This window comes from Bombus affinis, chromosome 9, assembly GCF_024516045.1.
Source record: "Bombus affinis isolate iyBomAffi1 chromosome 9, iyBomAffi1.2, whole genome shotgun sequence".
Lineage (NCBI taxonomy): Eukaryota > Metazoa > Arthropoda > Insecta > Hymenoptera > Apidae > Bombus > Bombus affinis.
In genome coordinates this window covers 2,839,311-2,862,953 of record NC_066352.1, presented here as the reverse complement: position 1 = coordinate 2,862,953, position 23,643 = coordinate 2,839,311, and the positions used below count along the sequence as shown (strand labels likewise).

Here is a 23,643-nt window from a genome sequence, read left to right as displayed (position 1 = left end):
TTATAATAATTATAGCTATCAGAGAACATAAAAATAGAAACGGAGCTAAGATACTAATCAGCGTTTGTGAATACTAACATATCTTCGTCGAATATAATACCGTTAAATATATATTTTGCTATGAATAGTACTCAAACAATAAATGACATTAGTAGGGAGATTAACAGAAATGCTTTATTTTTATTGGAAATCTTAACTTCTGTCACTTATCTCGTTTTAATCGTTTGTCATCTTAACTCCGTCTAGCGATCATCCACTATTTGTCATCCGCAAGTATTATAAGAAAATAACATTATGATCCAACTTCGCTCTTCTCACTGAATTACTATCCGGAAGGTCGTCTATAGTAATGTAACTCTATACTATGTATGTACTATATAATAGCAAATAACCCTGAAATAAGAAATAGCTTCTCACACTAAATAAATGACACGAATTATCCGCGTAAAAGTTGAACTTACGCGCCTAAAATGTCATATCAATGACGTGTATAATACTTGGAACAAGAAAAAGAGCAGAAAGTGGAGAAAGGAGAGAATGATGACGAGGATAGTTGACGAGGTGGTCGCCCACGGGATTATCCCGCAGTTTCTCGCGTGGCAAAGGAGAAGTCAACCGGTTGGTGGAGAAAATAGAAGGTAGGGAATAGGGAGGGAAGAAAAGAAGATCCTCCCTAGGGAGCAGTAAACCTTCGAAGGTAGAAGTGACACTAAAACTTTTACATGGATACAGACCTTTATTTCCATATTGTTCGCAACCTCAAAGGAAACTCTCCGCTTTATTTCTTCCTATTTTTTTCTGCCTGTTTGAGTAGCCTAGGGCCAAGAGAAGCCAGTTTGGGCTAATTTCTGGGGGGGCCCCTTTTCAATCCCCTCAATTCTCTGAAAGGACCAAGCTAACTTTTCTCGCATATGCGTGTATGGAATCGTTAGTTTCGCGTAATTAAAATTCGGACCCCGCATGCCGTTACTATAAACTGTACATGTAGACGCGATACAACGACTACCCTTCGTTCTTTCTCCGTTACAAACTTCCTGATGAACGTTGGCAATGTTTCGTTGCAACAATGTATCCTCTGGGATGGACTATTGTACACGGAACTTTATATTTTTTATAATATTATATTTTGTTTCTGTGCTTCTTTTAACTTATTTATTTTAATCTTTCGCGTGATATAGGAAAACAGCGTAGGAAAATAAATAAAAAAATAATAAAATATATAAATTACGATTATCTACAATTTTACAATTTGACGGATTTGTAGATTTTAAACCCTATGTAATGTATATCAATGAATCGTATTTGAACACTTTCTTTTCTATAATACGAGGAACAACCATCTAGTAACCATAGAAAGGCAAAAAATTTATATAATAAGAATTCGCTGATTTCTTCGTGGCCTATGAGGAAAGTTTCGTTCGCATAATACAATAATAAATGTGGTTCGAATTCAACCAATTTCAAAAAATTCCAATAGATGGAATCGTCTATAGATGATTCAGATTCAATCAATTTAAAGAAATTCCAACAAATGAAATCGCTCGTGATTAAATCAGATTTAATCAAGTTCAAAAATTAAAAAAAGAATGAAGTTCAGATAAAGAACGTTCTATTATAAATAAATAAATATATTTTCATAATCGTGCAGTGGCAAACCAAGATTTATAAATAAGAGTTCAGAGTAGTGGGGTCACCGTGCTGCAGGTTCAATCTATTTCAAAATATTCCAACAAATATTCCATTGTAAATTAATGTATATTCTAATCACGTAGTCGAACGGAGATTCATTCACGCTCTCGTTATTGTCCTGTTTCAGATACTGAGGGACATCCGGCAGGGTTTAATGCAGCTTGGCCGAGACGGACGGGGTCAGCTCCCTGGAGGTAAGTACGTCAAGGAGTGTAACCTCTAGCTAGTTGTCGCCTTGTCTCTCTGCAACTTATAGCCCAGTCTCCTCGAACCAACCAGGCCACGTCCTTGGTACGTTCCTGTGTGCGTGCTTCTGTTATAGTACACGACCAGTGTGTCTACCTTGAGCAGAACTTGCACGTGCCAGCCAGTCTGAGAATCGACTCCCAAACGCCTGACACTTCGTACGTTTCACCCGCACCCTCTAGAGACTCATTTAACGCGTTCGTTCTACGATGCCTCTTCTTCTGTCCCTTACCCGCTTTCTTTTTCTTTTCAAGAAATCTCGGTGCACTGAAACGAAATTGCCGCCGTAGACAAAAATTCTCTTAAACGGAAAAACTTTTGAAGGAATATCTTCTGCTTGTTTTAAGATCCGAATGAAAGTTTAGGTTAATCTTGTTGTGAGATGTCGAAGACGATATGTATATCTTTTTTCTCGTTCTACTTGAATCTTTTGTAAGATACCTTGTAACTCTTCTAGGATTCTCAATCTGTTTTTATTCGTATTATAAATGAATATTAAGAATCAAAATTAGTGTGCACATCTAGGATTTTATTGACTTTTAATAGTTTTCAATCAGGTAACACGCTGTAATTATTTTCAGTAAAGTACTAGCATAAATATTGAGTAGCTCACGTGTGTGAAACATGAAGAATCCACTATCAATGCGAAGATTTATAACGTTGCATTAATTTTTTGGTATCATTTTTTTCAGACAAATTACATCATTGAATACTTTTTTGTTTATGAAAACAAATTTCAAAGATATTCTTAACAGGTCTTCGTCGTTATTTCTTCTTTCCCCTAGCTCTTATACTTTCATAAAGTTTATATGAAATCTAAGTATTGCTGGCATTATGTTAAACCTTCTTATTTACATTCATATTCCTTTTTAAATCACAAAAATCTTTTTTACGTTTGATCTCTAGTTATGTAGTAATTGTCAGTATATTTATTATATCTATAAATTGTTTGTAGCTAAATCGACGTTATTTCTAACTATCCAATTATCTTACAATAATACTCTGTTTAAGCGATTCTATTTATTCCTACTTATATGCATTATTTTACTACTTGATCCTATAAATCCTATAAATCAACCTATCTTCTCCATTATGAAGGTATATGAAAAAAAGTACTTGATCAAATATAATAACATATATCGGGTGTCATAAAGAAGATCGAATAAAGTATCGAGAGTAATGTTTCCAGGATCCTTTAAATTTCCTATTACCGATTTATCACTGACTCGGGGAGTTTTATTCGCGATCACGTAGTCGAGGAAGGCAATAGTACCAAGCCACGAAGCCCCTTCTATGTTCTGGCTAATCTCGTTATCGTCAACAACCGTCGACTGCTTTCTCCGCGGCTCGCTTTCCCGATCCCCTCATTTTTTCTCGCGCCCACACGCACGTGCACGATCCTCAGACGCTTGATTTCGCTCAGTCTTTCGCACCAGCAACGGCACTCGAGGTCTTCTCGCGTCTCGAATTACCACGCATTAGCGCCATGCTACACTTTACCAAACGAAACACCGTGCAATTTCTCCGAGAAGAATTTTTACCATCCACTATTGCTGCGCGAAACGATAAAAACCGTTTGATAAGTTGATCCCGATAGAATTTCTCTTTAGGAGTAAGAATAAAATAGGAAGAAACAGAATGGAGGTTCAAATTGCTTGAGAGGAAGAGAACAGTAAGACTGGCTTTATTAAATTGCATATTTGTTTTCAATTCGTTTTTAATATTATTGTTGAATTATTAATTTCATACGTTATTTTTTTTATATGTCGGTCGAACTGATCACCTCTACTTCTTATCAATTTTTCAATTTTTTGTATATAAGTGCACGATTGACGTTCAATTTTGAGAAAATGAATTATTTATTTTCGTGAGATCGTTTTTTAAAAACGTATGACGTAAATAATAGCAAATTATGAGATAAATTAAGAATTTACGAAATTGATCAATGTGGCTTGTGAATGATTTATATGGTTAATAAATGTTTAAAGTACGCTCAAGATTTGATATAGATGGTAGTAGAGACAGACTTATTTTTCTATGTTTAAAGTTAATTAAAATTTTGTATTTTCATTGAACAGATCGAAATTCTAAAATTTTTATATTATTATATATCTAAAATTTTATTTTATTTGTATATTTGTATTTTAAACGTAATAAATATTTTTTAAATGAAGTTTGGCCAGTGCTACGTTCGATATCAGCGAACATGTGTCGTTTAACTTACATGTTGTCGTCGTTTAACTTCACATTCACTGATATTAATATTAAGAAATTAGTAAAAGGATTTATCGTAATATTGCTGCTTTGTATTTCAATGTAATGATAAATGTATTTTTAATGTTCAGATGACACTTACATGTACGACGAGGATGCACGTTGCGGAGGTGGACTGGGTTTGGGTCCTGGAGGTCAACACTGGTATGACGAACCTCCATATGAGTCAGACCCTGAAGACTTCCTCATGGGAGCCAGCGGTGGTCCTGTACCAACAGCGACTATTCAAAATGGAAGGTGAAGCCCGCAAACATATTTTTAATCATATATAACAAAAAATATAAAATTTATAAATAGTACTTTTCTTATAGTTTAATAACAAAACGAATAAGAACCATACATGCTTATAAAACGTACTTGCAGATTATTTCACGATATTGAAAATTTTAATGTAAATTTCTCATAATATTTAATTCAACTAAGTATTAGTTCTTCAATATTAACGTATACATAACATCAAGTATTATTACGCGAAATCAAAGGAAGTTAATATTAGGTCATCCCATAAGTTCGTTCCGTTTTTCGAGCGGTTGTATATGTTAAGATTGTTTACATACCTTTTAGTTTCATGAAAAAGTGTAATCCCCCTCTCGTTGTACAACTTCTTCCCATTTTTCAAGTGCATTGGTCCCTTATCACCGTATGTTTATAAATCGACACATGAAATGTATACACAAAAGTCGGCACGAACTTATGGGATGATCTAATAAAAAGTTAGAAAGTAAGTATTTTCTCCAGATTGCCTTTATGTTTCTTGTTCAAATATAAAACGTAAATTTTAATGAAAACGGTCTTTTCCAACTTTTCTTCTTTAACGTTCGCGTCATATTTTATAAATTATTTTTAAATATAATACAATTTTTGTATGATGTTGAATATTGCAACACCTTTGTTAAATAATATAAGCTTCAAATAATATTTTACTTGTTTTCTTTCATTCTTCATTTTGAAAAGTTTCGACGTATTGAATAATATAATTTTTTTATGTAAGTAAAGTGCTTTTAATTTCACAATATATTACTTTTATATATTAGTTTTTCTAAATGGACACGTAATAAATGATTAGCGATTAATGACAGCATAAAGCATAAAATTTTAGTATAGTTCATTTTTAAGGATACACTTTTGAAACTAATCGTATGTAGAAGAAATTTTCGAGAGCTTGAAAAAATGCTTATATTTTATTTCAGAGTATGTTTCACACTGAATTTAAGGCCAGAAAACAGAGGTGAGGGAATTATTTCGCTTCGAACTGCCGGAGACATCAGTCTCCCGCGAGATCGTTCCAGGAAAGGTGCAACTTCGACAATGCGAGGTCTTATTGTGCCACAAGGTCATAATAATCCACCAGCTATCATACCACTTACGCACTCGAGAGCTTCTCGAGAAAGTGGAGACTACGCAAGTAGCGACGTCCAGGTAAGTTCGCATAAAGAAATCCCTTTTGAAAGATACTGCATATAGTCTTATCACAGCAACAAATGGTGTGAACTCTAAGGCGACATTCAAGCACTTTATGCATATATGTAGCTCGCGATAACGCAAATGGTCTTCTTAAGCACTCTTCGTGAAACAGTTCATGGAATGTTTATTTTAGAGGCAAATTCAAAGGATTCTGGTAAAATATTGTACAAGAAATTTTTTTCTATATTATAGTATTTTAAACAATATAAAATTTATATATTTGTGTTACAATTGGTTTAATGTCATCAAAAATATTGTATATGTTCCTCTTGTACTTTATTACATACTATGAAAAATGTATTATTAACATATTGGTAAAAATATGACATAGAAATATAACGCTTTAAAATAAAATATTGCTAGAACATTAAGTAAAATGAAGAAAATTTTTATCAGTTATGAACAGATACGTAAATCGAATAAGACACGTATCAAACGATAGAGATTTATCTATTAAATTTGCTGTTTTACATACGAGTATATACGATTCGATAAATTTTCCTGTAGTAGCTTACTACGTATGTTAAATTTACTTTGCATTTATTTCCAAATATTGACATCGTAGATATGTTGGAAATCTATCATAAGACAGAAATAAATCCACGTTTCAATATCACGTTCAATTCAAATTTCACGTGTCAGGGGAAATTATACGTCTAATAATATTATCTTTATCCTGTCTTTGTCATTGCGAGGAGATGTCAGAATCATTAATAGTTACGCCACATACTGTTACATGATTCGTTCAGTCTTTAGAATGCAGCGTATGAATTTAAAACTGTCGACTGTGTCGGTGGACACGAGAAACGAACAATACTTATAAGAATGAAAATCAATATATTACATGTCAATTTTCAATTTCATCTAAATAGAGACACAAAATGGTGAAAAAATTCAGTTCCACACAAGATCATTCCAATATTCGCCAATTTCTAATATCGAGGTGTGATTACATTTTCCAAATCACTACCTTCTCGTTTACTTAATGAAACCGAACCAGAACTGCATACCGTTCCATTTACTTCGTATACGCAATACTATTGTCGAAACTTACGGGTAGGTTTCGAGCGTGGTGCTTTTACGCGGGTAGTACGTACACATACAGGGAACAAGCATCAACATCTTCGAGTCTAGAATCGGAGATTTCTGCAGATTAGACGCATAGCTAAGTAGACGGGTCTAGTATTCATGAATATGGATTTTTCCTACCGGTTAGCTGTGCACCATCGAGGCTTTCGTCTTTAGTATGGTCTCGCTGGTACTATCTATTAACAAAGCTGCCTTTCTCTCTCTCCCTCTCTCTCTCTCTCGCTCTCGCGCTCTCTCTCTCGCTCTCGCATTCACGTACAAATAGATAACTGTGTAAACTAACACAGTTATATGTGTATCTATGCGAATCAAACGATACGTCCCGTCCTCGCAACACTCTTTTCGTTGAGTTCGCTTAACGAACCGAACATAACGAATTGGATGTTCTGAAATTTTGCAAATCGAATATTCCAGAACTGCAGATACCACTGTTTAAGTCAAAAATGAATTTAACGAAAAACATTTTTTTTCAGTAGGGTTTGGTACCTTTTGTGCGTATTTATTTTTACACGACTAAAACTATGTTGGAATATTTTTCTTTGAATAAATTTCAGACTTTTTATACTCGGTATTTTTGGTTATTATTGAATGTGGAATATTAAATATTGGGATTTGTGTAAAAGTAGAAAGGTGTTTTACAATATAATTAATTTTTACAATAACCTTGTAGAGATTGTAGCTTTACAAATTTAATTCGTTGCAAAAAATTTGATGTACACAGTTTCTTAGATTTCCCTCAAATTGTATTAACATATGAAATTTAATTTAAAGTGTTACCTATTCTTATGAATTTATCGTTAATTTTCTTCCATTTCAATGAATACATTACGAATTATGAATTTCAATCTTTTATTTTCATTTCAACCTAACTGTTTCCCAACAAACTTTTTGCTGGTAAAGTTCATTCACAAGTGGTTCATCTTGACCTCCTTATTGTTGACGTCCATCGCTGCATTTGTACAGCACAATATTCTAATTAAAAAAACCCACTTTATTGATATTGTTTAATATTATTAGTATTATAATAAAAAATCTAATTTTTTTATTGCTAATACAGATCAATTATCTATTTATCGTCGTAACTAATTTATAAGTTTATACTATTAAATTAACGAATTTGAGTTGTGATTAACTTTAAGCAGAATTCTTGGAATGAATAATCTGACCGTGGAAGCGGAATATGTAGCTCCTGTTTCCTATTCTGACATCTAGGCAGAACTGACAACCTCATTCTCTACTTCTTTCCATACATATACTCATACATTGACACGTCGAATACTAATTGTATCATTAACTCATGTAGATATGCGTAGCCTGCAGTTGCTATCTACTTGTGTAACATGCAATTTCTTTTTATTAGTGTATTAAATCGCCACGGTTTTACTGCTTTAAACAATGCAACTACACTTTCTTATAAGCAACTTCGGTAAATCATGCAAATTAGAGGTATTAAGTAAAAATGCAACGAACCATTAGGAATCATTTTCTCACTTCATAATCATTTATACAAAATGGATTTCTCATCTGTGTAATTGTTTATCTTTTCCTGTAAGAAAATATTATTTTTATTTAATTCAAACGTTCTAGAAGTTACTTATGCTAATCATTTAAACAAAATATCAAGATTCCCCATATCCTTTTTAGAATTAAAACAATCTCTTAACATACTGTAATTGTTCCATGCTCCTGGAAATTGTTTTCGAACTTAATTTAGCTTTAAAAAAGATTAATTTTGTCGTTTGTTCAGTGAACTCTTCGAATAGCATCTAAGTATTTAAAAGTTTGACATATTCGAAATCCAAACATTCGATTGCCGTGTGATTTCTTAATAATTCTGTTACTGTCAAAGTATTGGATGTTTATCGAATCATCGCAATAATTAGTGCTGTGTATAGTACTAGTATTATTGTTATAAACAATAGAAGTATTATACGAAGACAAGAATAACGCACGAAACATATGATGATGATTATTAAATTGGCTTAATCTATCAAGAATGATAATTCTATATCATGTTTACAGCTACTTACGATTTATCAAGAACTTATGCAGCGCCTGTAAGATCTCTTTTCATATTAAATTTAACGTTTTTAGTTTTTACCAACGAGATAAAGTAAAATTTGAGTGTGTTTCAATGGAAAAGAAAGTTTTTTCATACAAAGACTAATTGACAGCCGTGCTTCATGAACTTCACAGTGAATGGCTGAGAATGCAATTTTCAGAAATTTAATTCAAAGTTTTGGAACATCTAGTGCGCTGCTCTCAGTTTCTGCTACGTATTAAGGTGTCTTATCGTAAGTTGTACGGCCCTACAATATTAACAATATATCAGGAGTTTGTACATAAAGGCATACTTTCAATTCACAAGAGAATGCTTTATCTCAAGTTTTCCTTGGGGCATGTTTCGATGGAAATTTGATACATTTTATTTTTTGATATTATAATACTTTAACGTGATTAGGTTCTCACGCTTCTACATGTACAAGTAATACGTCAATTATGTTTTTACACGAAGATTATTTTAATAAAAAACAGTTATCTCTAAAAGTGTTTTGCGGTTTGAAATAATGTTTTAATAAAATAAAATATTTTCATGTAATTGAAGGAATTAAAATATTGAATAATTTGTATAAATATCAAAATATCAAAATGCTGGATGAATTTTATACAACTGCAATTCAAAAAGTCAAGAGTCCGATCGTTCTAAAAATCTATAAAACGTTTATTGGCGTTATCAGCGCAGTTTTACGTTCTCTCGCCGAATTTAAAACATTCAATTCAGGTCTACCAATCCCTTCCATTTTCTTCTTTAAAATCACAACAGTGTCGCTTAAATATTGAGCCAACTTATGTTTCAAATAATGTTTTGATTCTATTGAATAGTTAGTACTTCTATAATTCTAAATAAAATTGATGACGATTAATTTAAATCGATTAAAATAATTCACGAAATAATATTAAATGGTTAGTTTAAATAAAACTCTTCTTAAAAGCAATAAATAAATTCAAAGATAATAAAAGAAATCTCCAAGAGAATAGGTAACTTACTAAAATCGAAAAATTTCAATATTAATACTAATCAGGATACATCGAATGGATAAAATAAACCGACACAAACAATTTAAATGTGACCTAACTTCATCTTCTACGAAGCTCATGGCATGCACATCTTTTGGGCTGACCCTCGTATATGCACGTATAGCAACTATATTATATTCACAACACATACTGTAACACGTTTTGCTGTACTACTCGATCTACATTTATACATTACATGGTATCTTTTCACGTTTGATTTTGAACTAGCATTTTTTCTTTCCATAACGACTCTTGATCTCCTCTTTCTCTAACGAGCATTTTACGTGCTACTAGACAAAAATAGAGCCCGCTTCTCCTTTTACATATCCATAAATTAGAACTGTCTCTGCGAGTATCAACATTTTAGAGCCGGAGTAGCGGCGAGGAAGGACTATCGCCGAGCCAAAGCAGCGACTACGAGGATCAAGAAGAACTCGAGAATCAACACTCGGCCGCCGTACACACAGTACGTGACATATACAAGTCCTCCTTTCACAAAAGTGTCTCCTTTCTCTCGAATTTTCTGTCCTTTGTTGTTTCATTTTTTTTTCTTGCATCAGTATGTTTGCATGATTCGTGGCTGTACTTAGAACGAGTATTTAAATGTACGATACATAACACTAACCAGCGATGTTTATTCTTGCTGAACTGATGCATGTTCGAGGGGTTTGTAGTAAAGTTACGTCGGTTTTGTATGAGATGCGATAAACGTGAGATGATATTTTCGTTATCTGTTTTTAGTTATTTTGGGGAAGATTATTTTGCAGTAATTGTTCTTTCTTTCTTGTTTGGTTTTATATTGGTTAATGGACTGTGATTAATTATTTGGATTCATGTATTTATGAATATGATTAACACTAGAACTACCAAAATAGCGAGGAGGTTTAATACGTAATTATATTTTAGATTTTTGTGTAAAGAATTATAGAAGTGTATGTTTGGGGATTCGAGTAATTTTTGGTAAAATATACGGATTTCGATTACTTTGATACAAATTTAATCGTTAGTTCTAGTGTTAAAAACATTATAATAAGCATTTAACATTGAATGTTTTATATATTTATACATTATGTATATTTTTGCATTTTTAAATTTCTTATGAATGCATAAAAATCCGCGATCTACTGATTAATAAGGGGATCAATGACGCGAAGTACTCTCCAGAAGATAATTAAACATTATATATAATCAAATAATATTTAAATAAATATTAAATTATTTGTTATAATATGTTTAAAAATATAAATTGTTATTATGTCGTAAGTAATTTAGAAGAAAATTCTCATTGAACAAGTTGAAATAAATTTTGAATTTTGAAATCCAACCATATCACCAATATGAAACTTGGTTATTTTTAAGATTCAACAATTAAGAATCAATTGAATGGGTCAACACATCTATAAAAATGAAAATGAAACCGACATTATTTTTCTTTTAACTCAACATACTATAATTGTGGTTATTCTAATGTTTACTATACATAGACATCTAGGATAGTTCTTTCCTTAATTTCTTGTATCTTACCTATCCTCTGGGGTAAGTAATTTATTCACATTATTAATATACATTTTCACTCATCTGGTTGATCTTTCGTACAAAGCTTACATGGCAATAACATTTAGTCACGTTTGACTTCTCTGCAATAATTTTTGTAAAACACACGATCAGTTTACTTTCTCCAAAAACGTCACTCCCTTTTAAATCTCAAACCAGATCAGTGAAGTCGATATCAGTTCAAAGTGGAATCGATTGCATGCATGCTTTTGTCATTCGAATTCGTACTGTTTCATTGAATTACTTGCCAGATACACTTTAACCGAGTAGCTAGCGTTAAAGACATACACATATCGAAAAACACAAAAGTAGACGCTTTTGTACATTATCACCAAGGTATACAGTTACACAAGTGCGTCTACTCCACCGACAAGTCGACAACGACGTCAGCTCGAGGTCCGTCAGACTCTGTGAATCTTCCACGGTCATGCCTTACGCATAATCGTTGCATGTTCTCAGTACCACAGAACGATCTCGTTCGAATTACGAAAAAGGATCCAGATTTCAATCCCTGTTGTAAAAAGATTTCATTGACAGACTTTGCATCGATCATCGAGGAATTACGCGAAACGAACGGCCTAGAATTCGTAACGTATGGCCGAGTAAGGTGCGTTTAGACCAAACGAGTAAAGACATAGAGCGAGAGCGTTTGATTGTGCTCGTTTAGTTAAACGGTCATCGAGCAATCTGCTCGTAAACTGATTTACACCAGAAGAGCTAAGAATATGTTTTTTTCATATTATTATTCGACCACTGGTTATATAAAAGTACACGTGTCTTTTTTTTTCTATTGATATGTTATGTGCTCCTTCGGGTATAGAATTTTTTGTGAAAAGTAATTATAAATCGAAATATAGAAATTTGATATATATGTGTACATAAAAATAGCGTTCGCTAGTACTTCGACAAGAGATGTAACTCTAAATAAATAAATAAATCTCCAAGTAAGTGTAAAGAGTAAAGAGTTTATATAATTCAAAATAATCATATAAAATGTATACGGGCATTTTCGTGCAATCTGAAATGAAGTGGAAAAGTAAAAATATGGAAAAGACACATCTTTATGCGATCTATACAAAATATGTTAATATGGATGCTAATATGCTGCCATACGTTACCATATCATAAGAAAATCAAAATGCTAAAATTAATCTTCGTTTCTCCATAACTCCAAAAGTACGCCATTTAATATCTCATATCCGATAAAAGGAAGAAAAAAAAAAAAAAAAAAAGAAACGGGCATTCGTTGCGTGTAAGTCTTCGACCTAATTCACGTATTACCATTGTGAAGTTCCTCTTTTCATCTCCATCGATACAAGCAAATAGTCGGAACGATGTTCGTTATTTTTCAATATTATGCAATCGTTCGTTAAAATTTCCAGTCGGAAGCTAGCGCTTTACTTGAGGGCGATACGAGGGCGGGGATCGCAGGACGAGCACGAAATTTGAGGCACGACGTGCAACGGAAGATTTCAAGGCTGCGTCAGGATCGCACATCATCCGAGGCGTTCCCGTGCAGCGCGAGCAGCGTGGAAAGTCTCCCAAGCGGAAGTGGCTCGAGCACGCAGGCACTTGTGCGTGCAGGAAGCAATCACAGCTCGATATCCTGCGAAGACAGGGATGCTATCAGCCCAACGTCTATCGGGCCTGTACTTTGCAGAGCCAGGGCTCTGGTCGATTATACGCCTAGCCCTTATGACAAGGAAGCACTAAAGTTTAAGGTTTGTTTACAAACTATTATCACAAATGACTTGGCCGTTACAGAACTTTACATTGCTTATTTCTATATTATAGTATAATTTCTAAACAGGTAGCTTTTATAATCTTACGCTAGTAATTTTTCAAATATAAAATGTATTCATGTCATTATATTTTGGACTGTGGATGTTCATGAATTTTTAGGAACAAAATTCTTTACACAACGTATATAATTTGCAAAAATGTATAAAATGTCTAAAGTAGAGCTTTTAATATGGTATTTATAGGTTTTATTATGCTAACACCTCAATTATATTTGTCATTTTATTGTAATAAAAATTCGAGCATATCTGGGGTTATTTAAGAGAAAAAGAAATTTACAGCTGAGTGACTTTGTAGGAATACATCATAATATTCATTCTATATACACGCAAATATTCATGATACACAATAGCTCTCAGATTAGTTTAATCACAGACATGTTTGCATGTGCGCTCCTGTATGTCTGTGATTGATACAAATCCTTGAACAAGCACGTATTCATGAATTATATCTCAATTAATTTGTTTGATTTAAATGGCTTTCAAGTAATCAATTATTGCGTGATCAAAGTATTATAACGTATTATGTTAAATCGCCATATATATTAAATAATATTATTGTTCAAAATCTTGACATTTGACACTTTCGTGACGCAAACGTACAATATTTTAATGCAAATAATAGATTAGACTCAATTAAAACTAAAATGGACATTTCAAATGAGAGGTTTATTACTTGTTCCTTATTTTGTTCATTATGTTCATTCCCACGCCCTAAGAACGTATTAATGGGTAAGTATTGATAATAAATAAACCCAAAAATTGCATTCGGTATAAAACTCACAATAATTATTTGTAACTGTCAAATGCACACATTGGATAGTAAAACCTCCAACACTGTTTTACTATCCTCGATTTTTCTCTTATTTTGAATTGTAGAATCTCCGTCACTCTACTTGTACCACGATTTAGAATCCACGATATATATTTTTATTTTTATATCTTTATATCATAAAACACCGAATCGATGATAACGTATAATGTAGAACTCAACTTTTTATGAGACGAAAATATTCTTGAAACTCTTTTTATGATAATACATACGTTCTTTACGAATAAACTTTCGTATAGAACATATGAAATAACTACTTCAATATGAATAAACTTACAGTCGAATTCCATTTATTCCAACGAAATTTTGATTCGTCTCCAATTAAATGATCTTTTATTTATTGCACCCAATTATCCAAATGTGAACTATTATTATGCATATAAAGAAAAAAGTCATAGATACTTAGTTGCAATCAGGTATATTTGTCCGCCGATGGTTTCGTCTTATATACAGTGACTATATAAAGTATTTATACATACTTTTACTTTCTAATGAAGTTTATTTTAGGTTCCACATATCATTTTCATAACATCAAATATTTGTAATGATCCAAAGGTACTACTAACCGATATGAAATTTATTATAATCGGATCGAATTAATTAGCAAATAACTGCAATAATAAATGCACTGGGGGGGGGGGGGATATTTTTTGCAACCACTGTAGATACGGAACATATTTTTTTACCAAAGTAGCAAACCCAGCTGAAACATGCATATTGATCAACTATAGATCGCACGATATACGTACACCCTTGAAAAGAATCTCTGCCAGAACTCGACGTTTACCTCCTCGTGAAAACAAACCCTTATTTCTCTTTTCCTCGATATTCCTTAATCCTACATGACTTCACAATAATACCAACTAGTGCGAACAGAAATATAAAGCGTCGAATCTGTTGGTTTCTTCGAATTAAACGGCGCAAGAGTTTTCAATGTTTTCTCACGTGGAAAGCACCAAGCAAATTGTAACATGGTTTATGTTGCAGAAGGGAGACATCATCGACGTGGTACAAATGAACAAGAGCGGCTTGTGGAAGGGTGTTTTGCACAACAGGATAGGCCACTTCAAGTTCATAAACGTCGAGATACTAAACGACAGGGTTCCAAGGCGCGGCGAACCCGAAGGCCGGGGGAAGTGGGGTCAGAGGTATAGGCAGAAGCCTGGTTCCGTTCAAGAGCTCTTGCAGAGAATGAATCTTCAGGTAGAGAGCAATATCTTGCCACGGCTCGAACAAACTGATTCGCATTTGCATCGCTTCGAATGCAAAGCAGGGAACCTTGCTTTTATACGTTTCTTTATTTCCTGGACTTCTCTCTTTTCATCCATATCCAACCTTCGCCCGCCCGTTCCTCTCGTTTCTTGCGTGCACCTTTTATACCGCATACAATACACAGCACCACTGAAACGTCGCGTGTTCCTTTTTTTTCGTCGACACTTCCCTTTTTTATATCCATCTGTTTCTTTCCATCCTTATCTTACCTCATCGATTCCATGTTTTCTCCCATTTCCTTGTTCCTCCTTTTTTATTGGTCGGTGTGTTTAGTGATAAATGTGTAGGTTCTTTCCTCGTAAATGGTGATATGGCGGGTGTTAGGAGATTTGTATTGGCTTCGAGATTTAAATCTGGTACATTTTTAAGAGGATGTTACATTGATTTTTAAAAAAATAAACGAGATGATTCAGATATAGTGGTTTTGTTTGGCAAAGAGTATAGTAGTATATCGCAAGGAGAATATGTGTGATTAAAACGTATTACATTCGCGAATATAGTAATTTGTTGATGAATTGGATGTAGGAAGATTTATATTGGCTTCGAATTTCAAGTCCGGTCCATCTCAAAGATGTCACGTTTGGTTTACGAAATGATCAAGATATAATATTTTTAATGAAAACAGTATAGTGCATCGCAATAAGAATATATGTGATTAAAATATAAATATATATAATATATATGGGCTGGTAGCATTATCTACCATTTAATGGAAAAAGTATATGTAAAATATCAAAACATGTATATGGTATAGTAATAATAATAGTAATAATAGTAATAGTAGTATAGTATGCATATCATAAATCTTATAATAACTTAATTTTTAAATGTAAATAGCTTAAAGTAACAATAGTGTTCTGTTTCAGACAAAGACATTGATTAAATAAGACAAACTAAAAATATTGAAATGTTGAATAACGTGTTTTTCCAGGAACATATTCCTGTATTTGTATTTAACGGATACGAGGATTTGGAGCTCTTCAGGGAAATTGAGGCTGCGGATCTTGATTACTTGCGCATACATCAGCCAGAACATCGCGCGAAGATACTCACAGCTGTGCAACTATTAAATGACCTTCAATGTGAGTTATTATATCAGATCGTTTAAATTCTTTATTTTTGTAGATCGTGTTTCTATTTTATATTTATTTATTTATTTATTTATTTATTTATACAAAGACACGCACCATTATTTTCCAATGAAGCGTTTCATTATCATCAGGCTTTATATACTTCATTTTCGTAGTACGAAATTTTTCTAGCCATACTGAATGATACAAAACTTAATATACGCTTCGACTTAAATGTAAATCCTACAATAAATACTTTTCGTAGCTGCTGTATAATAGATAACAAAATACACCATCGCCACATCTCTCACAGGATAATTTACTTCTCCTCGCTAACTCATCATTAATTCATACACTTCGTCCAAAATCAGACATTACTCCGACCTAATCCAAAGTCACTTACTCCGATCACTTACGACTACATCCGTACCCCGACCACTTCTAAACGCGCAAAACCAAAGGTAAAATCCGAAACTGTAAGTTGGTTTTTGTTCTGTCCTAATAGCCGGAAGCGAAGGCGATTTAGCTTCGAGTTCGGAGGGCGACGAGGTGAGTCGACTGGTCTTAACCTCTGGCCAGACATCCGGCCATTGTTCACCGTTTAATCGCCGCCAGTTCCCGCGGGACTCCGGTTGTTACGACGCTCACAAGAATTCTACCAGTCGACGAACCGTAAGCCCGGAATCGACTACGACTACCAAGCTGCCCAGAGAGAACAATCTCGACGCTACAGCATCTACGAAGAACGTCAGCGGTGTCAGCACAGAAGGGAGCACTGTTTCCGATAGCAAGGACGACTTTCATCCTAACATACCAATTACTGGCAATGTAACTGGTCAGAAGGAGGGCCAGTTCGACAAATCGCCGTTGCTCCGTAGTGGCAACGTCCGGTTCATCGCGAAGAGAGGGAATTTCGGCGAAACGGTGGTGATAGAGGATACTTGCGAGAGCGGGCAGAAACTCGGCGGCATGGTGAAGTATGTGGTTGGCAGCGGTGACCTTGGCCTCGAAGGTACCGGCAATATCACCGGTTTGGGCCAGAGGGGTTGCCTCAGTGAGAAATCCAGCGATTCCGGTGTTAGCTCATCCAGCATCAGCTCGGCTCCGCCACCAAGAGATAAAGTTCTCGCCAATGTTGCGTCGGACTCACCTACCAAGAATTTTAGTAATTTCACCAGGGCATCACCGACTTCCCAGCCAGCTACTAATAAGAGTCAAAGCGGTGAGACTAGTTACCAGTAAAGAGAAATACGAGTGAAGTTCGGACGAGACTTATAAAAATTCCCTTTTGCCTTCATACTTTGCACCCTTATGTGTTTCTGTAAATTTCCATTTGCAAATTATTGGTGCACTTACGCGCCGTTTCCCGCGGAATTTGGACGAATTTTATACATCAACGCGACTGTACAATGACGACTGGAGAGAATTCTTCTGCTGCGTCATAAGTACTATACACTTAATAGGGGTTAGGATATTCAACGCGAGTTTGGTGGACTGATAGCAAATATATCATAGAAAACAATTTTGGTATCAGAATTCTTTGTAGGTTCGAATGTTCTGATGAGTATTCGAAGATATATGGAGATAATTATTGAAAGTATGTGGAGTAAGTACAATGTATCAGTAGAATACAATAGAAAGATTGGCATATCGGTACGTCTTGTTTTAGCTCGTTTGATAAGTTGTAGCTATCTTGTAATATACCGAAGTTATTGTAAAAGATAATTATCTATCTAAAATCCGGTTTCAATTAATCGACCTGCTTGTAAGGAAGCTACCCGATGCAAATGATTTCACTTGAAAAGGGATTTTAAGTCAAACAAAAATTCACATTGATTAAAAGATTTCAAGTTACTACTTATATGTCAGGTAACTGGATGTTACAACTTGAATTTAAACAACTCGACTAATCTCATCGAAGCTTAAAGAAGGAATCTTTGCAGAAAGGTGAATTGTTGAAACTTATTGAATATAACTGATTGATTATGATCTGAATGATTGAATATGACTAATTGATGATGAGATTGATTATGTAATAATATTTAACATTTTAATTGATTTATCAAGCGAAGATTTATATCAGTAAAGCATAAAAATGGTTGTAATTGAACAACGAGCTTAAACGCAAGATGTATGATTCGTATATGAATCTTTTTATTGTTTTGCGCCTTGAAATCAGCGATACAGTGCTGCTCGACGTCCAATATATTCCGCGAATGATGCAGTGCAGGGTTTCTTTCGTTTTCATTCGAGCTTCGAGTTGAAAGAAATAGCACGGTGCTTCGCTAACTTTTATTGCCTTATCGATTCTTTGTCCTCGTTACTTTATAATCAAAAGTCTGCCGCACTGCTCGCCTTCTTAAATCAGAATTTCAGCTTTGTTTCAATATTAGATTAGAATATTACGTGATTATTCTCGTTCTGAATTTTCATAACTCTCATTATCGACGAAAGAGATATAAAAAGACAAAATGAGACAGAAAGAAAACTTAAGCATCTTTGACGAGAAAAGCGAGCAAAGTGTTTCGACGTTTGTACTTGTACGTGAATGGAAAGAATTTGGCAGTAATGTTCGACAGGAAACAAATGAAATGCTTGCCATGTCACTGCCAGTCATTTCATGATCTCGTCTATCGTTTTCGACGCTCGTATAATTACTAATAATAATATTGTGATAAGATTGCATTTACGTCTAAATAATTTGTAAATAGGTAAAAATACGCAATAGAAAGATTCGTCTTTGCAATTTGTATACAATACTAAGCTACGAGAACAGAGACTAATGGAGATGTTTAAACGAGAAAAGACACGTTGATCCGTCGATTCTACTCGACGTTGGGCTTTAGACAGCTATTTAATCTTTTTCTATAAGAAGTGGCTGATTATTAGCCAGAAACTTCTAGATTAAAGACTGCCAACACAATTTAAACTTTTCCATGGGGTATGGTGTTCATTCATTTTTTTCTATGTTTGAGTCTGACTTACTTTAATGCCATAAGAAATACATGCGTAATTTGCAAATTGAACATCGAATGCAAATATGAAAGCTAAGTGATAATCGTAATGATCTGTCGTTAAATGTTATAATTTAGAAACTTTTTTCTTATTGCCAGTTATATATATTGCAGCTTTTTTTTAACTAGAAAATATTTGAAATTCGAGTGTAATCAAGTTGGGTAAAATAGTGGAGTATTAGGTACTTACAAAATTTAAATAACATTTTTTCTTCCTCCAATTAAATTTTCTAAATTTTATAATAATGATAATAATAATAATAATATTTTGTTCTAAATTGTATAGCTTCTTCTTCATTTTATCTCAAACAAATAATCAATTTTATTTAGAGGTACTGACTCGAATCTTTGGAAAAAGATAGTCAATCCACGTGAAATTGTAGAACGAGTTATTAAACAATTCATTATCGAAATTCCTTTTACAATATTATTTTGTCCAATCTTGTAACACAATTGACTTCATCGATGTTTTCTATTCTTTTGATGCTAATATTTTATTTGAAAGAACTACATTATTAGTACATGATCGACAATCCCCATCATCGATGCAACTTGGTTCTTCGACAAGATGGTAAATCTGTACATGTGTATATTGACTATACCTGCAAAAGAGAGAAAAAAAGACGTTCAAAGTTATAAAGTTTTTGTATGTACATATACAGCACGCATAGAAACCTAACGATGTTTTATATTGATCCAATCCTTTGCCAAAACTTTAGACTATACAAATCTCTATACATAAATATACATATGTTACATATATCATACCGTTGGTTCTTATGTATATCTTTTGTATAGTGTAAAATGATAGACGAATTTAAAAAAAGTATAAAGCGACGCAGTACGAGATCAGGAATGAAAACCGATGGGAACTCGTGAATAAAAAGAAAACAACAAGAAATTATCAAAATGGCACGATTATCAAAATACGGTCTAAGAACTCTATTATACTGTAAATAGAATATATAAAAATATATATTCGTTTCGAAAGGATAAAAGAAACACACAAAAGCGATTCGATGACTATCCAAAATAGCGGACTGATGAGCAAATGTTAGGAAATCTTTATATAGGCTTTTAAGATGCATGTTTATCTTCTTCATTATTATCGATTTACAAGGTAGTTGTTAGAAGGTTTATCCCTTTTTGTAACAAGTCTGTTACGCTTTTTCGTACGACCATTGACGAATAGAGCATCAATTCTACGTAGAAACGAAATTTTCTAGGAATATGTGAAACTCTAAACCGTGATTTGACTCGGGGATATCCCGGAGAATAAATAAGTTGACACACGCTGCTTCCATAATAATAGCGATTGTTTAAATACGTACTTTATCAATATACCGCATTAAGTGATTTGTATTGCAAGGTTCGATCGTGTCCAAGCGACGAGACGAAAGTTGATTTATGTTGATCTTGAACATGACATCAAGTGAGGTTGATATTTCCAACGGGGACGCTATACGAAGAAAGAGAGAACAATTTTACGAATTTTTGCAGAACGAATTATGAAGCCACAATCCTCGTTACTTCTTGTACACAAATTACGGTAATGGTACAGTTTGTCCGTTCCATCGAGAATAATATTACGTGTAGAGGACGAATCAAAAAAAAAAAAAGAAAAAAATATATAAAAAAATAAAAAATGTAAGAACGAAACAGTAAAGCAGAATGAATAGTGGCGACGAGCGAGACTAAATGGAAAGAGAGAGAGAGAAAGAGAGAGAGAGAGAGAGTGAGGAAGGAAGAGAGAATGGGAGAGTGCATGGAAAAAATGTTAAAATTAGTAACGTTTTGAGAGTATGATTAGATGCAACACAAATAATTTTATTAGTTCGAGAAAAAGTACGCAACATTTGATGTAAAAAAAGTCAGATTCGTTATAAAAATAGATGCAGTGAATTATAATCGAAATAAGTAATTTGAAGAGATAGATATGTGAGGGTAAAGGTGTCTTAGTAAAAGCATTAAGTGTGTTTGCGATTCGGATTTCGTGCGAATGTGAAGTGAAACGAACGGACGGTATCCATCTTGATCTAAACGATCGATTAATCAAGAAAAATGTGTGGTCACCGTGAGGAAATTCGACGAAAGCACGGTGGTTTAAGAGAGTCGCTAAATCGCTAGTGAAAATGAAAATAAAAATTATTAAGCATCTACTTAGCGGTCTAGTCCATTTTTTCTTGCAAAGTTTACAATTTGATGCGATATATGTATAATGTACATAAAGTAAGGAAGTAAATGAAAAAAGGAAACAGAATTAGGAAATGGCAATCGCGTCAGCGTGAGTTGCTGAAACCTTTTTATAAGCTGATTTTATATTTATTGATTAATTGCGGGTTTTATAGAGGTAACAAATTCGTAATTCTTATCGTCTCTCAGTTCTTGTATGGTTTCCAACAAGTGTTAATTTATTGACTGTGAATAGAAATAAAATGACGGAAGATTCAAACGAACGACGTTGTTTTTGCTCCCCAATCTCTTATCGTTTCTATATGTGATAATTATTATAATTAGTTTGTGGATGTTCATGCATTTATAGGAAATTTAATTGGAAAAATATGGAAAAATATATAAGATATCCAAAGTGGAGTGCTTCTTATATTTAAAGAATGAAACAAATTTTTATCTAGCGATATATTCATGAAAATATGATTTTGCAGAAACATCCACAGACTACAGAGTATATAACAGTATAATTCTATGTAATTCAATATTTATAGGTACAATCACACATGTAAGTATATTATTAATTCCTAATCTATTGCCAACCAAATGACAATGAATCAGAATTCTATGTTCAGAAAATAATGTTTCAAACAGCTAGATATTGAGTCGTATTATAAATTATATCAGCAATTGGGCCAACAATGAAGAAGAACGCTTTGAGTAATAAATGACTCATCCTTTACTGGTCCTTTACTGGCAACTCTAGAAACTTTATACATTGGTTATTTGCCTCGATCTTTACAAGGGGTTCTCTCTAAGTGGAAACTCTTGAAAATGAAGTTGTTTCTTGCATTACACTCGACAGTGGCAATTCGATTATCAACCATCTTATAATTAAGACGTAATATGCTTATACTTGCTGGAAGTTGATCAATGCACTTTCCTCTTTCGAGTATAAAACCACTTGAACTTATCATATCAGTTTACTGTAATTTTGTATATTTAGACTAAAGTTATAATATATTGTTCAATAATAATAATATATTCATAACTTTGGTTAATTCGATTGTTTATTAAAAATATCAAAAAGCGATAACACTTACATTTATTCCATTGATTAAAACTGACAGTTAAAGTATACCATGAAAAATAAAGAACGTATTTAATTGGGATAATAGAGAGGTTTTCCAAGAGTGATATAACAATGGCACGAAACGGAGGAGACAATAAGTTCATAATTCATTGAAAAAGCATTAGATCAAATGGAGAATGGAGAGATGAACAAGTGAAAATGTACCAATACGTAGGTAGTTCGTTCCGGTAGAACGGTTTAAAACAAATGAAAATAAAATAATCAAAGCTGTGTAATATTCCCTGGGATATTCTAGTACCTTTACGGGTTTATGGTTTTTCGTGGATAAACCCATATTTATATTTGTTATCAGAAATATTGATAAAACGTGAAATATCACAGAATGTCACTGCGCAAGGTGGGTAGGACTGATTTTGCAAAAGGTCAGTTGCATTTAATCCATTATCAGAATACATTATGGAATTCATTATTAGAATTTCGTGTAAAATATGCCGCACAAATCATAATGTAGTGGACATTATGAAAATTATGAATTTTTCTACTATTTTATGGAATATTAAGAACTGACAACTTTGTAATCGCATAAATGATCACGTAATATAACTTTGGAGCAAATTCTTTTGGAGCAAAGATAGGAAGATACTGCCAAAAATGCAAAAATTCGAAACTCAGATGAAAACAGAGTACACGGAGTAGAGTAAATTAGGAACAGACGATGTCAAAGTTAATCAGAAGAATTTAGTCGCAGTGTTTCCATTCGTTATTCACTCGGTTGTGAAAAGACATTTCTCAGATTATACGTGCGAGCTTTTAGAGATGAAAAATGCAGAAAATACGGTGTCAGAGTGCACAGTTGGTCTTTTGAATGGGGGCTCGTTCACCGAAAAGTGTGTCATAAAAGGGATGCTCGTCAGTCGAATGAACTTTCAAAGAAAATGCGATAAAAAGCGTTTAGTAATGTATGTAAATGCACCCTCCGAGAATCATTTCGAACGTAACG

General features: G+C 33.5%; 1 protein-coding gene across 2 annotated transcripts in view; it reads left to right on the top strand.

Annotated features, from left to right (window-relative positions):
• The window catches only part of LOC126920560 (SAM and SH3 domain-containing protein 1-like), a 377,086-nt gene extending 355,253 nt beyond the window's left edge, over positions 1 to 21,833 (top strand). The window contains exons 9-16 of one of the 2 annotated variants that reach the window (XM_050731139.1): positions 1,817 to 1,883; positions 4,281 to 4,446; positions 5,400 to 5,628; positions 10,208 to 10,306; positions 12,777 to 13,115; positions 15,013 to 15,228; positions 16,229 to 16,379; positions 16,873 to 21,833. In XM_050731139.1, coding sequence (XP_050587096.1) covers positions 1,817 to 1,883; positions 4,281 to 4,446; positions 5,400 to 5,628; positions 10,208 to 10,306; positions 12,777 to 13,115; positions 15,013 to 15,228; positions 16,229 to 16,379; positions 16,873 to 17,609 — 2,004 coding nt within the window. In that variant the 3' untranslated portion in view covers positions 17,610 to 21,833. The remainder of the gene's footprint in view (positions 1 to 1,816; positions 1,884 to 4,280; positions 4,447 to 5,399; positions 5,629 to 10,207; positions 10,307 to 12,776; positions 13,116 to 15,012; positions 15,229 to 16,228; positions 16,380 to 16,872) is intronic. The other variant, XM_050731140.1, reaches the window with a different exon arrangement.
• Positions 21,834 to 23,643: the final 1,810 nt, after the last annotated feature.